This window comes from Cryptomeria japonica, chromosome 3 (assembly GCF_030272615.1).
Source record: "Cryptomeria japonica chromosome 3, Sugi_1.0, whole genome shotgun sequence".
Lineage (NCBI taxonomy): Eukaryota > Viridiplantae > Streptophyta > Pinopsida > Cupressales > Cupressaceae > Cryptomeria > Cryptomeria japonica.
Genome location: NC_081407.1, coordinates 519335192 through 519346974, shown reverse-complemented (window position 1 = coordinate 519346974; position 11783 = coordinate 519335192). Strand labels below are relative to the sequence as shown.

General features: G+C 35.3%; 1 protein-coding gene across 2 annotated transcripts; it reads left to right on the top strand.

The window, feature by feature from the left end:
* The first annotated feature begins 6487 nt into the window (after positions 1-6487).
* Positions 6488-11462, top strand: LOC131060208 (PHD finger protein At1g33420). Of its 2 annotated transcripts, none has more exons than XM_057993366.2 (4): positions 6488-6979; positions 7640-7858; positions 9755-10360; positions 10530-11462. In XM_057993366.2, the coding sequence occupies exons 1-4, from the start codon at positions 6588-6590 to the stop codon at positions 11302-11304; spliced, it is 1992 nt and encodes a 663-aa protein (XP_057849349.2). In that variant the 5' UTR covers positions 6488-6587; the 3' UTR covers positions 11305-11462. The 2 variants fall into 2 exon arrangements, with proteins under 2 accessions (XP_057849349.2, XP_057849348.2); XM_057993365.2 differs by having other exon boundaries at positions 6490-7063.
* The last annotated feature ends 321 nt before the right edge of the window (positions 11463-11783 follow it).

Here is an 11783-nt window from a genome sequence, read left to right as displayed (position 1 = left end):
ATTTGCAAGTAAAAATACTGCTTTTTACCTCTGTTTCTGGCCTTACACAAGCGCAGAATGTCTCACACAGGCATAGAATGTAGTAACACAGGCGCAGATCCCTTTGACACAGGCGCAAAAGTCCTTGAAACAGGCACAAATTGCTTGACACAGGCGCATAACTCTCCTACACAGGCGCAGAAGTGCCCAGAAAGCCTTGAATTACCCTGTTTCTTGGGTTTTTCACCTGCAAATCAACTCAAAAGCATGGTTAGGGGGTTAGTTCACGTCAGGTTCACCAATTAATGTAACTAGGAATCTGGAAATCATCAGAGCAATATAAACATTAGCCTAGTTCAATCACAAAAACTCAATTGCAGTGATAACAATCCTAAAAATATTCAATGAAAACATGAAAACAAGACATTCAAAATGAGATTTAAGCAAACTAAATGCAGATGTCTCCTTCATGTGGCTCCATTGTCCTTCTTTCTCCTTCAAATTGCTTAGTTTTGTGGATCTCATCTACAAGTGCATACACATGAGATGAAAGCAAGTAGACAAGACGAGATGACAGCATAAGGGTACTAGAAGCGTGATTGATTCGGCCAGGGACTTTGATTGAAGAAATTCATCCAATTTATAGACAAATTGGAGAAAAGATCAGATTAGCATGAAAGTGATTCGAATGGAAATTCAAATCAGGAATAGCAAAATTATGACAAGTGTATGACAAATTGCTATGCAAGGATTTATGACAAGTTTATGACAATTTATGACAAATAGCTATGCAAGAATTTATGACAAGTTTTTGAAATAGAAATAGACATTAGAAGAAATTAGAAAATTAGGTTAGAAATGATGACTTGGAATTTAGGAAATTGATGAAAATTAGGTAAATTAATTAATAATTTCTCATTCATTAATTAATTTACAAAAATAGGAGGAATTAATTAGCCAATTAAATAAACATTTAATTGTGACAAGAAGACTTAGGATAAATAAAATAAATCATTTATCCTAAAGAGAAAAATGGAGAGAAAATGACAAACAAGGTTAAATGAATAAATCATGAAACCCTAGAAGATAAATTAGAAATGCAAGGACGACAATTAGGTCTTGATGTAAGATTGATTTGATGTCGATTCGATCATGATTTTGAATTAATAAATGATTTGATTGATAAATGTGCCAATTAACGAGGAACAATGACAAATTGATCCAAATTGACATGATTGAGAAAGACGATGATCGATGACAAATTGATCGCAAGACGACAAGATTGAAAATAACAACGATCGATGACAAATTGATCGCAAGTCGACAAGATTGATAAGAGGACAACGATCGATGACAAATCAATTGCAAAATGACAAGATTGAGAAAAACAACAATCGATGACAAATCGATCGCAAGTCAACAAGATTGATAAGAGGACAACGATCGATGACAAATCTAACGTAAAATGACAAGATTGAAAAGAGGACAAAACCCTAATTAGGATTGATGATGTCCACATTGATGCGACAGGATAAGATTGACCAAAATCATGACTGAAGATTGTTATCAACAAGACCTAATTTGAAAGCGATAAAAATGAGGAATGTAGAAGAAGGACTCGATGCTCGCAAACGATAAAGACCAAGTGCGCAACATAGAAGAAATGTTAATGCAACACAAGAACCCTAAAATAAGGCAATGCGTAAATGTTAAAGTATGACTCCGCAAGCGTTGACCATTTTTAGATGTCTACAACTATCACTTGATATAATTTGACCCAAATAGTAAACCTCTAACTAGAAGAAGGAAAACTTAGTCAAATCAACATATAACTAATGTATCCTCAAACACTAATGTACCTATTATAGATTCTCCTCCTTTGTTCATGAATAAATCAATATTTTATCCAAAAATATAAGTAAAAATCAATCCAAGAAAATACAAAATACCCAATCGATCAATCTCATGAATAGTATAGGGGCATTCATCAATCCAAATGGCACTACTATTATCTCATAATGTGTGTAGTGAGTCAACTATTTGTAACTGATGCATAGAAAAAGGAACCAATCCTTCTTCTTAATGAAGATGACTAGTGTGCCCATGGCGAGATTCTAAGATGGATGTGGGTCACCTCCTCTAAAATATCCTTGAACTAAATATTGAGCTCATTGAGCTCCTATGCAGTCATCCTATAAGGTTCTCTAGATATTGGTTGTGCCCTAGTACCAAATAAATATGAAATCCGACCTCACAGTGGAGTGGCATCCTTGGAAAATCAAAAGGAAAAACATCTACAAACTCCCTAAGAATAGGATGTCATCCAAAGATACCTTCATCAAGCTCTTTGACCTATCATTGATGGTGATAAAAAAAATTGACATCTCTTTTGCATGCTTTGCTTTAGCTACATAGCAGATAACATACAAAGTAAGCCTAAATACTCTTGAAATCACAACTTTGGTACCATGGTCATCAAGACACTCAAACATATTACAATGAAAATCAACCTTAGCCTGATGTGCATCAAACCAATTTATAAGCAAAACTATGTCATAAGATCCCAAAGGAATGATACAAAGGTGATGCATCCAATATCTAGATGACAATATATAACTATTGATTACATTTCCACCTAGGTCCTTGAAGATAGATTGACCTCCCACCTATTATCAGGTCTTGAATCCATTGTAGAGCCTACAAAACTCTACTCTAGATGAGGAAATAAATAATCAAATGTTCTAGAATCAAATAAACACTAATTGCTACAATATCAAACATACTTACAACCTTAATAATCATGATTTAATGATTGTCTTAGTGATTCTCAAACACTACAAAAACTCTATGAACCTTTCCTACATCTCCAACTATATTCTTTAATGCTCTAATATGGTGCTTACCTGCTCCAAAACCCAATGGGCACTCTCTAGCTAGGTGCCTTGTACCACCACACAAAAAATATGGACCTCTTGTATGACCCTACCATATTTGGTTCCTACTATTTTGAGAAGATCCAAGCATACCAGAACCACTAAATTGAAGGTCTCGTAAGTTGACCATGTGATCTCCAATCCCTACATAATCTCTATGTCTACCAAGGTTGGCAATGACTACCCCGTGTAGCGTCGTAAATTGCACAGCCTTAATTAGGTTGTCCAATTCCACGCTTAGGTTGGCACCCACCTTAGTGTGTCCCATTGTATTATACATTATAAGTCTTCTTTAGGAATTTAATTATCAATTTAATTAAATCTAAGTCCTCTCTCATCAATTAACATATCATAAAATCTGGCCCTTGATCCTAAGTGTGTCCCTTTTTATTTAATCTTGATTTAATCCTAATCTTACCCTAATTTCAATCTTCAAGGCACATTTCACATATCTACACATATTAGTTTGAGCCACCAAGTTGGATTTGGCATTAGAACCCCATTATCTCACTCCCCTAGAAAATAAAAAATAAAATTCTCGGGACCAAGTAGTATACTACCTGGTCTCGCACTTTTTTCCCTGAATTTCAGGAGGATAAAAAGGAAGTTCTAACTTATTTAATTCCTTCTTGGTGTCAAATTTCATCAATTCTAAGTCGGCCTTTTATCAAATTCAAACTTAAGGTTTCATATATATAGCAATTATTTCCCTCATTTGAGGATCCCTAATCTAGTAATTAGAAGGAAATTCTTGTGAAGTGAAAGTGTTGCTTTGTGTGAAGTCTCTGGTCTGTAAATTCATCCATTAATCAAGTCTTCATCAACATCTTTATCACTCATGGAAGCTTTAGGAGATATTAAAGAATAATAAGGGAATCGTCAACCGTTGATTGGCTTGTACCTCTTCCTTAGGATTTGGTATGATTTCATGTTGTTCTCATGTCTCTATGATGAGCTTCAGATTCACATCACATTAGTTTTCATATTTACATTATTATTTTAGATTTGCATTGCAATTGTGTTTTAAAACATTCTCATTACAAGCATTCAGGGTTTTCTCTAACACATTCGGGTAGAACTCTAGTTTGCATTTAGCTCATAGTAATCTTACAAACACATAAGATTCAAGAGCACACACACATTTTCAGTTACAATATCAACTATTTGTGGAGGTGGAAATCACCAAAACAAGGGGGTCGACTAAGGAAAACCCTTATATAGCCACAACCATACCATTTTTAGATTACAGGTGTAGTCACAGGTATCCGTCAGAGCAGGAACTTTTTGGAAGACCTTAACAAATAGGTACATATCCACTATCATAATTTGAACCTAGTTCTTAGGTACCAGGGTGCCCCATGCCTTGGTCCTTTGTGTTTTGTTCCAGATTTCCAAGTCTAGTCAGACTATCTCAGAAGAAAAACCCCATATTGCAGCTCAATAGACCAAGGCACCCAATGCCCTGGTCCTTTTAGTTCAAACTCAGATTTTGGTCACAGGTGCACAATCAGATCTCTTTATCATTTATGTACTTCTTGTCTTAGTTTTGTTATAGATCAATCTGTTGCATTTGATGTTATATTCACTTTCCTTTGTTCTTGCATCATAATTTTATATTCCCCTACACCTTACATATTCCCTTTCATAACAACAAAGGAACAAAAACCCAAGAAGTATCCCTTGACTCTCTTTCATAAGAGTTAGTCAAGGATAATTACTCCTCTAGGTGCTTTCGTATTACAAAGTTTGAATGAAAGTGGAGTTAGGTCCTAATACTAATCGATTCCATTTTTATTCAAAACATTTTGGTGAACATGACCCTCTTGCATTGCATATTTCTTTCATGTCAAAAAATAATGTTTTTTTAAAAAACTCTTGTTTTATGCATTGTGTGTGTTAGTTTTATATGCACTTTTCATTTCAAAATGTATTTTTCAATAATATCAGATCTCTATTTGCAAGATTTTCATACATACAATAATTCTTCAAGCTTATGATGATAATACTTTTAGTAAGGAAGAACTTATGAAGCTCTTGATGAGTTTCTTTATCCTTAGCCTTCTAAACCAACGTTTTGCCAAAAACTCATCAACATGGTTACTATGCCATTTCGTAGTGATGATGTAAATAAGTTGGATGTCTCTCCTCGTGATGTCATTCCTATCAAGTCATCCTCCAAATCTAGTAACATGGTGATATATGGCAATCCTCTCCATGATGATTTACCTCCAATTCAATCCAATAATCAACCATTTAGTAGTCATGACTATGCTATGCTAGATGATGCTCTTGATGATTTTATTTCTACTTCTTCAAACAATCTTAAAACATCTAAGAAGTTGATTAATATGATCAATGTGATTGGCTATGAACATAATTTTCAAACACCCAATAAACCTCTTTTTGTGGTTCAAGGTGCTAGTTCTCCTCAAACTTCTGAACCTCTCAACAAACCTCTGTTTGTGGTTCAAGGTGGTTATAGTGATGATGCTTTTTGCACTCCTAACAAACCTGTTATTACTATGCAAGGAGGTTATCCCACCAAGACTCCTTATGATATGCTAAACAAATCACCTGAGATAATATTTTTTCTATCACTTGTCAATTAGATAATATTTTAGATTCACGGCACAAAAGAAATAGAAGGAAAATTATATTTATTTATTAGTTTTTGTATTTACAACATTCTTCATGAGACCACTAACTTAAATTTTAGAGCTTAAACTTTTAGGCTGAGGTGGACTACTAAATCATGGGACCATCAATGTTAAAATATTCTTAGAAAAATCTTAGCACCACCCACCTACCTTAGTCTCTAAATACACAACTCTAGTGTGTACTTTTAAAATGGTGTGCTTTAGCTAGCTCATAATTATTTACAAGAAGGGAAAGATGGAATCAAATTAAAAAAAAATAAAAAAATAAAAGTTTAAAATTCACTTATGTCCCAAAAAAAAACTAGTGAGTGAGGGTAAGGTTGCATGGGGGCTCTCGGATCTATTTTCATGAAGTGAGGTATAAACAAAAAAAATACTAGAGTAATTGAAATCTTTTCTTGAAAATAGCATCCCCTATTTTTAGAAATACATATTTTAGCAGGTGAAATTGGGGTGAGACTAGAAATTAGCTAATATTTTATATTCCCACTAGAAAAGAAATAGAATGAAAATGATGTTTATTTATTAGTTTTTTACATAATATTCTTCACCAGATCACGAGCTTCCCAACAACACTAACAAATTCATAAGACCACTAATTTTAACATATTTCTGAAAAAAAAAGATAGGAAGCCCCTCCATAAGACCTACCCCTGAGCCTAAATAGACGTGATAAATGATAGAAAGATGGAATTTTCAAATTTTGAGATAAGTGATAGCATAGACATGTTAAAATTTAATTATTTACCAACTGTCCACAAAATATTGACAAATTTTTATTAAAAGGAAAACCTAATAATAATAATAAAACTAAAAGATATTTGGAAAAAGACATGGATATACTATTTTTACTAGTATTACAGGTGTAAACACAAAGGTCGCCTCGTTAATGTGGAGGAAAGAAAAAGCGAGAAGGTCGGCAAAGGTGGATTAGGGATGATGCAAAGCTATATATTGTTTTGTGGAGAGTTATGGAAAAAGAGGGAAAGGGTTAGTGCGAAAGGGGGAGAACACAGGCATGGTGGTGAGCAGGCCTATGAAGCGACTGAAAAGGGTGGTGGCTGAGGCAGACACTGACTCTGATTCTTATTCTTTTTACAAGTTTGGCGATGGAGATAGAGAGCGTTTCCAAGGCCCCTTTCGCTCCAATGTAAGATCGTTTCTGGAATCTTATGCGGAGGGTCCTTTGGCGCTCAAGATCTCCTCTCCTCCTCTTGTGCAGAGATGGAAAATCGGGTTTCGGTTAGACGATGATAATATTTGCGTCGCACTGAATGTGGTGGAAGAGAGAGTAGCAGGAGAAGAGCAACAAGAAGAGCAACGTGATCTGGATCAGGATCAGGATCAGGATCTCCATTGTAGTCACTGCCGGCTTGCAGGTTGGAACGGAAATCCTGTCTGCAATAGAAGGTATCATTTTATAATACAAGCGGAGGCCGCCTTCAATACAAAATGTCCCTGCTGTCAGGCTTCTTTTCGGTCCTCTTCATCAAGGTTTTATTCTGCATATTCAATGTTTTCATTCACATTATAGAGTATTTTTCTATAAGTGGTGCTTTTGGTAATATTTTATCCCAATCCCATTCAAGCTCAAACAAGTTTAATCATAGAATTTCCCACGATCAATGAAGGTCGCTCATTTTCCTACCCTGTTACATAACCTTCAGCAAGTTTTGTACCTTAGGAACATTCATTATAGAGATTTTTCAGATTTAGATTCAGTGCATCCGAGAAAACTCATTTTACCCTCTATCTGTATGGCCTTGAACAACCCTGGTCTATGCTAATCTTCCGGCCAATGTACCGGGATTCTTTTTTTTTTGTTTTTGTTTTTGTTTGTTTGAATGCTCGTGATTGAAAACTTATCCTGCCCTTCATCTGTATGACCTTGAAAAACCCTGTTCTGTGGTAATCTTTCGGCCAATGTTCCTGGATGTCTTTATTTTGGTTGGTACTATTTTTATGGCCTTGAAAACCCTGGTCTGTGCTAATCTTTTGGCCAATGTTCCTGGATGCTTTTATTTTGGTTGATACTAATTTGTTATTTTTGAATGTTCGTGATTATTTCAGATGCAAAGTTTGTGATTACGAGATAAGCAAGGAGACTGACCTGGAAGAGGAGAGTCAGCTTGCCCTGGAAGATTCTAGTCACTTGCTACATGGGATCATTCATGCAAATGGATTTGGTCACCTGCTAAGAGTAAATGGGCGGGAAGGCGGCTCCCAATTTCTTTCTGGGTGTGATATCATGAGTCTCTGGGACCGGATATGCATTATGCTAAGGGCCAGGTAAAAGTTTCAATCCATCAATTTTTGAATTTCAAGATAATGAAATGCCAAAACTTCAACATACTAATAAAGCCATTTAATAATTCATATTCATGCCCTGTGCCATTTGAAACATAAAATACTTGAACCACAATCGCCTAGTATGATAAGAGCTTGCTGATATTTGTTCGGGTCTGATATATATTAAATCTAGGGATTTTTTATAAAGGAACTCTTGTGACATGATGGGTCTGGAAGATGAATTAGATTGTAGTTGCATAATCTCACTTGATAGCCTCTTCTAGAAGAGAGGGTCTTCTATGTGATAAAAAAACCTCTGAAGTCCGTACATGAATTTGGGATGGAGAGCAATTATTGTGAAATGTTATCTCTGACGAAGACCATGAACAAGCACCCTAGCTACATTTTTAATTTTGAATTCAATTCTATCCATATTTATTTATCATGGGACTGAAACTTCTTAATGCGCAAGATTATGTTCATTGTCTGATACATGAGCACAGCAAAACGATTATTGTCGATACCATTGTGTTAAATTAGGAAATTTTAGAGCTGCAGAAAGTGCTCTGCAAGTCACTATTGCTAAGTCTGATAGCATTAACCCTGTTTAAATGCATGCTTTGCCTGTATGGTTGCAACATTCATTTTGTGTGTGACCTAAAATTTCAGGATTTTTCTACTCTAGATTTCTTGGCCATTCAATTTCACACATCAATGCTGCTACTATGTGATCATATTCCATATTAACAGAATTCCATGACATTATTCTGTTGCTCTGGAGCTGGATTTTACATGCTGATTATCTGGGTCTGTTACCTGTGCTATATGATGTGCGCAACTTAATGGAATGTATAATAAACAGTTATACTGCAGACGTTCACCTGACAATTGTATTCATTTATTAAAAAAATAAGGTTGCATGCATGGTAACAGTAGTTTCACAAATCTAGACTGCAATTCATTTTAATGCCTTATTTCCTATTTAATTTTTATTTTTCCAATGCCAGGTTTTTGTAATTCAGTTGAATTTCAGTGGAGTTATTGAGCCATGTTCAACAGTCCTTAAAGTGTATCCTTTTCTTCTAACTATGAAGCAGTCTTCACTGCCTATTATGTTTTTAAAGGTAAGATATTCCATTTTTGATGTTCCTGAACTTCACTTGACGCTCCTGAAGTACTAGAAAATAAAATTTCAAGTGTTCTTCCAACGAAACTTTGTGAGCAACGTATTGATGCTCCAAAATGTTGTTAGGTAAAAAGTAAAATATATATATTTTTAAGTATTTAATCCATAAGATCTTTAATGGGATTTATCTTACATATGACCTTTTTTGGTCCTACCATTGGCTGTTTTGTCAATAGATGCCTCGCTTAGAAAACACTTTACTTATTGTTACTATGCCACTTATTCAAATGGTTATAGGAGCAACCCAACGGCAACCAACTGAAGCTTTGTCGAGGTCTATCAAAAATAGCGTTTAGGTCAAACTTGTGTCAAACGGTGATATAATTAACAATAAATAGATGAGGTCACATGGTTGTTGTAATACCTCCTTACATATTTACTCTAAAAATAATGAACTGAAATGCTGTTGTTAAAGTATTAGCTAACCAGTTTTATTAATTCGTATACTTTTATTATTATATTTTTGTCATCTTATGAGAGTTTTATCCATCCAGGAATTGTGTTTTGATAAATAAACTTGTATGCGATGGAACAAATAAACTGTCAGATAAATGCAATACATTATTTTTGTTTCAGCATTTGCTTTATCCTAGATAAAGTGAAGGTTATCACATGAGCAAGGAAGTTCCAGTTAATTTTTTTTGGAATTTTAAAATAATGAACTAGAAGTTGTTTGGAAGCTAACAAAATGATTGTAATCTTTGATTCAGAAAAATTAGTGTTATGGACGTTTCAAAGAAATATGGGCTTGAATATCGACTGCTGCATGCTGTGCAAAAAGGGCACCCTTGGTATGGAAATTGGGGTTATGAATTTGCAACTGGAAGTTTTGCTCTAACTTTTGAATCATACAAGACAGCTGTTGAATGCCTGTCAAGAACCCCTCTGATCTCAATCCTTTCGGGCGTGGGCAAATATAATGGACAACTGAAATGTACTGTGCAGTTCTATTGGTCCTTGTCTAAAAAGCCGATTGTGACAGTCCAAGATTTGATATGTTTTATCATGGAGCTGTTGCACAAATTCCATGATTGTGCTGTTGCAAGTAAATGGCCAGTTCTCTTTTCTGTTGATGCACCTGGTGAGTCTAAATGGACATCCACGGAGGTTGATCAGGTCTCATCTGCCATGCTCAGAATTCTACAAGCAGCAGATAGATCAAAATGGATAACATGGCGGGATCTAAAAGGAGCAATGCCTTTCTCAAAGGATCCCGAGCTTGTTGATTTTGTGCTGAAAGCTTTAGAAGGTAAGGTTTTGGCAAGTCGGGTTGTGCAGTGCCGGCGTATGTTTTCCACTCGAACACTAGAATACAGGTTTGTTTGTCACTAATTTTGTCCGATGTCAATTCATTTCATTACTTTTCTAAGAGAAAGTTTAACTAGTATCCCAATAGAGCTTTGCAGGGAAATTTGACAGCCATGGAAACCAAACATCAAATATAGGTATTTAATGAGGTCAACTAAACAATAAATGTAAATACAGGTTGGAAGACATAGGCAGCACAGCTATTGAATCAGATAATGAGAGCGTCGGTAGTACTTGGCAGTCCATGCAAGAATGCGTCTTGGAAGATTTGAAGATGATTTATCATGCATTGTTACAGCCTTTGCCTGCTGCTGCTCTTTGGCATTATGGGTTAGGCAAGCAATTTGCTGATGCCTCAAGAAAGCTGTTGGACTGTAAACAGTTTGCTAAAGATTATGAGGCAAAACATCCAATTGTAATGAAAGACTTTTGCCAAATAAGAGTCATTGCTGTGGCTGAGATTTTAGATGAACCAAAGACTGCTGAGAGACCTCCTCCTGAACTATTGGTATTGCCACAAAATGCTACTGTAGCTGATCTAAAGCAAGAAATTGTAGAAGCATTTAAAGATGTTTATATATGTTTCAAATGGTTTCAAGTACATAATATTCCTGAGCTTCAGGGTAGGGAAGATTCGGTTAACTTGATGTTTCTTCTAGGACCAGAGAGTGTTGTGACTGTTCAGGGTTGTTTCTCTGGTAACGTATCCATGTTTAGGACAGAGCGAGGCGACCAAATATGGACTGTTAAATGTTCTTGTGGTGCAAGTGAGGATGATGGAGAGCTTATGATTCAATGTGATAAATGTCAGGTCTGGCAACACACGAGGTGTGTTGGTATTTTAGATACAAAGGGTGTTCCCCAAACTTTTATATGTAAAGAGTGTAATGAAATATTATCTGGAACAAGTTGTCATTCTGGTCATAATATGTTGGGTAGCTCATCTGTGTAGAATTATTTTAGAGCTACTTTTTTCGTGACAGAGAAAATGGTTGTATACTAACAGAGAAATTTTTGTCGTAGAAGCTCTAAGCTAATCACTCACTATAATGTGCAGAAAACTGCATCTTGCCCATGCTTTCACAATATTTGATTTTATTCTATTCCTTCTGACTGATGTATAGTTTGTAGTCTAAATTCAATTTTAAATTAACTGCTTTAAGAGATTTCTGTAATTTTAACAAGTTGTTTGGTCTTAATGTTGTAGGCTAGAGAATATATTTTTAGTTGTGCAATAAAGAAAGATTATGATCAGCTTGCTGAAGTGCTCATGGGCTATTTAACTAGTTTAACATATCTATTTATAAAAAGAAAGTGCACTTCTCTTTGAAACAACATGTTGTGGAATTCTGTATATCTAGTGATATATAAATTCGATGGAAAGCTATTTCTTCAGAATTTTTGTTTGATGTTGCCCTGTACAACAGAGTT

Bases quoted from the DNA above. Each gene is read 5' to 3' on its own strand.
- LOC131060208 (XM_057993365.2), top strand. From the start codon at position 6,588: ATGGTGGTGAGCAGGCCTATGAAGCGACTGAAAAGGGTGGTGGCTGAG. The intron at 7,064-7,639 runs GTTTTATTCTGC...TGATTATTTCAG, and splicing joins TTTCGGTCCTCTTCATCAAG to ATGCAAAGTTTGTGATTACG. The intron at 7,859-9,754 runs GTAAAAGTTTCA...TCTTTGATTCAG, and splicing joins TGCATTATGCTAAGGGCCAG to AAAAATTAGTGTTATGGACG.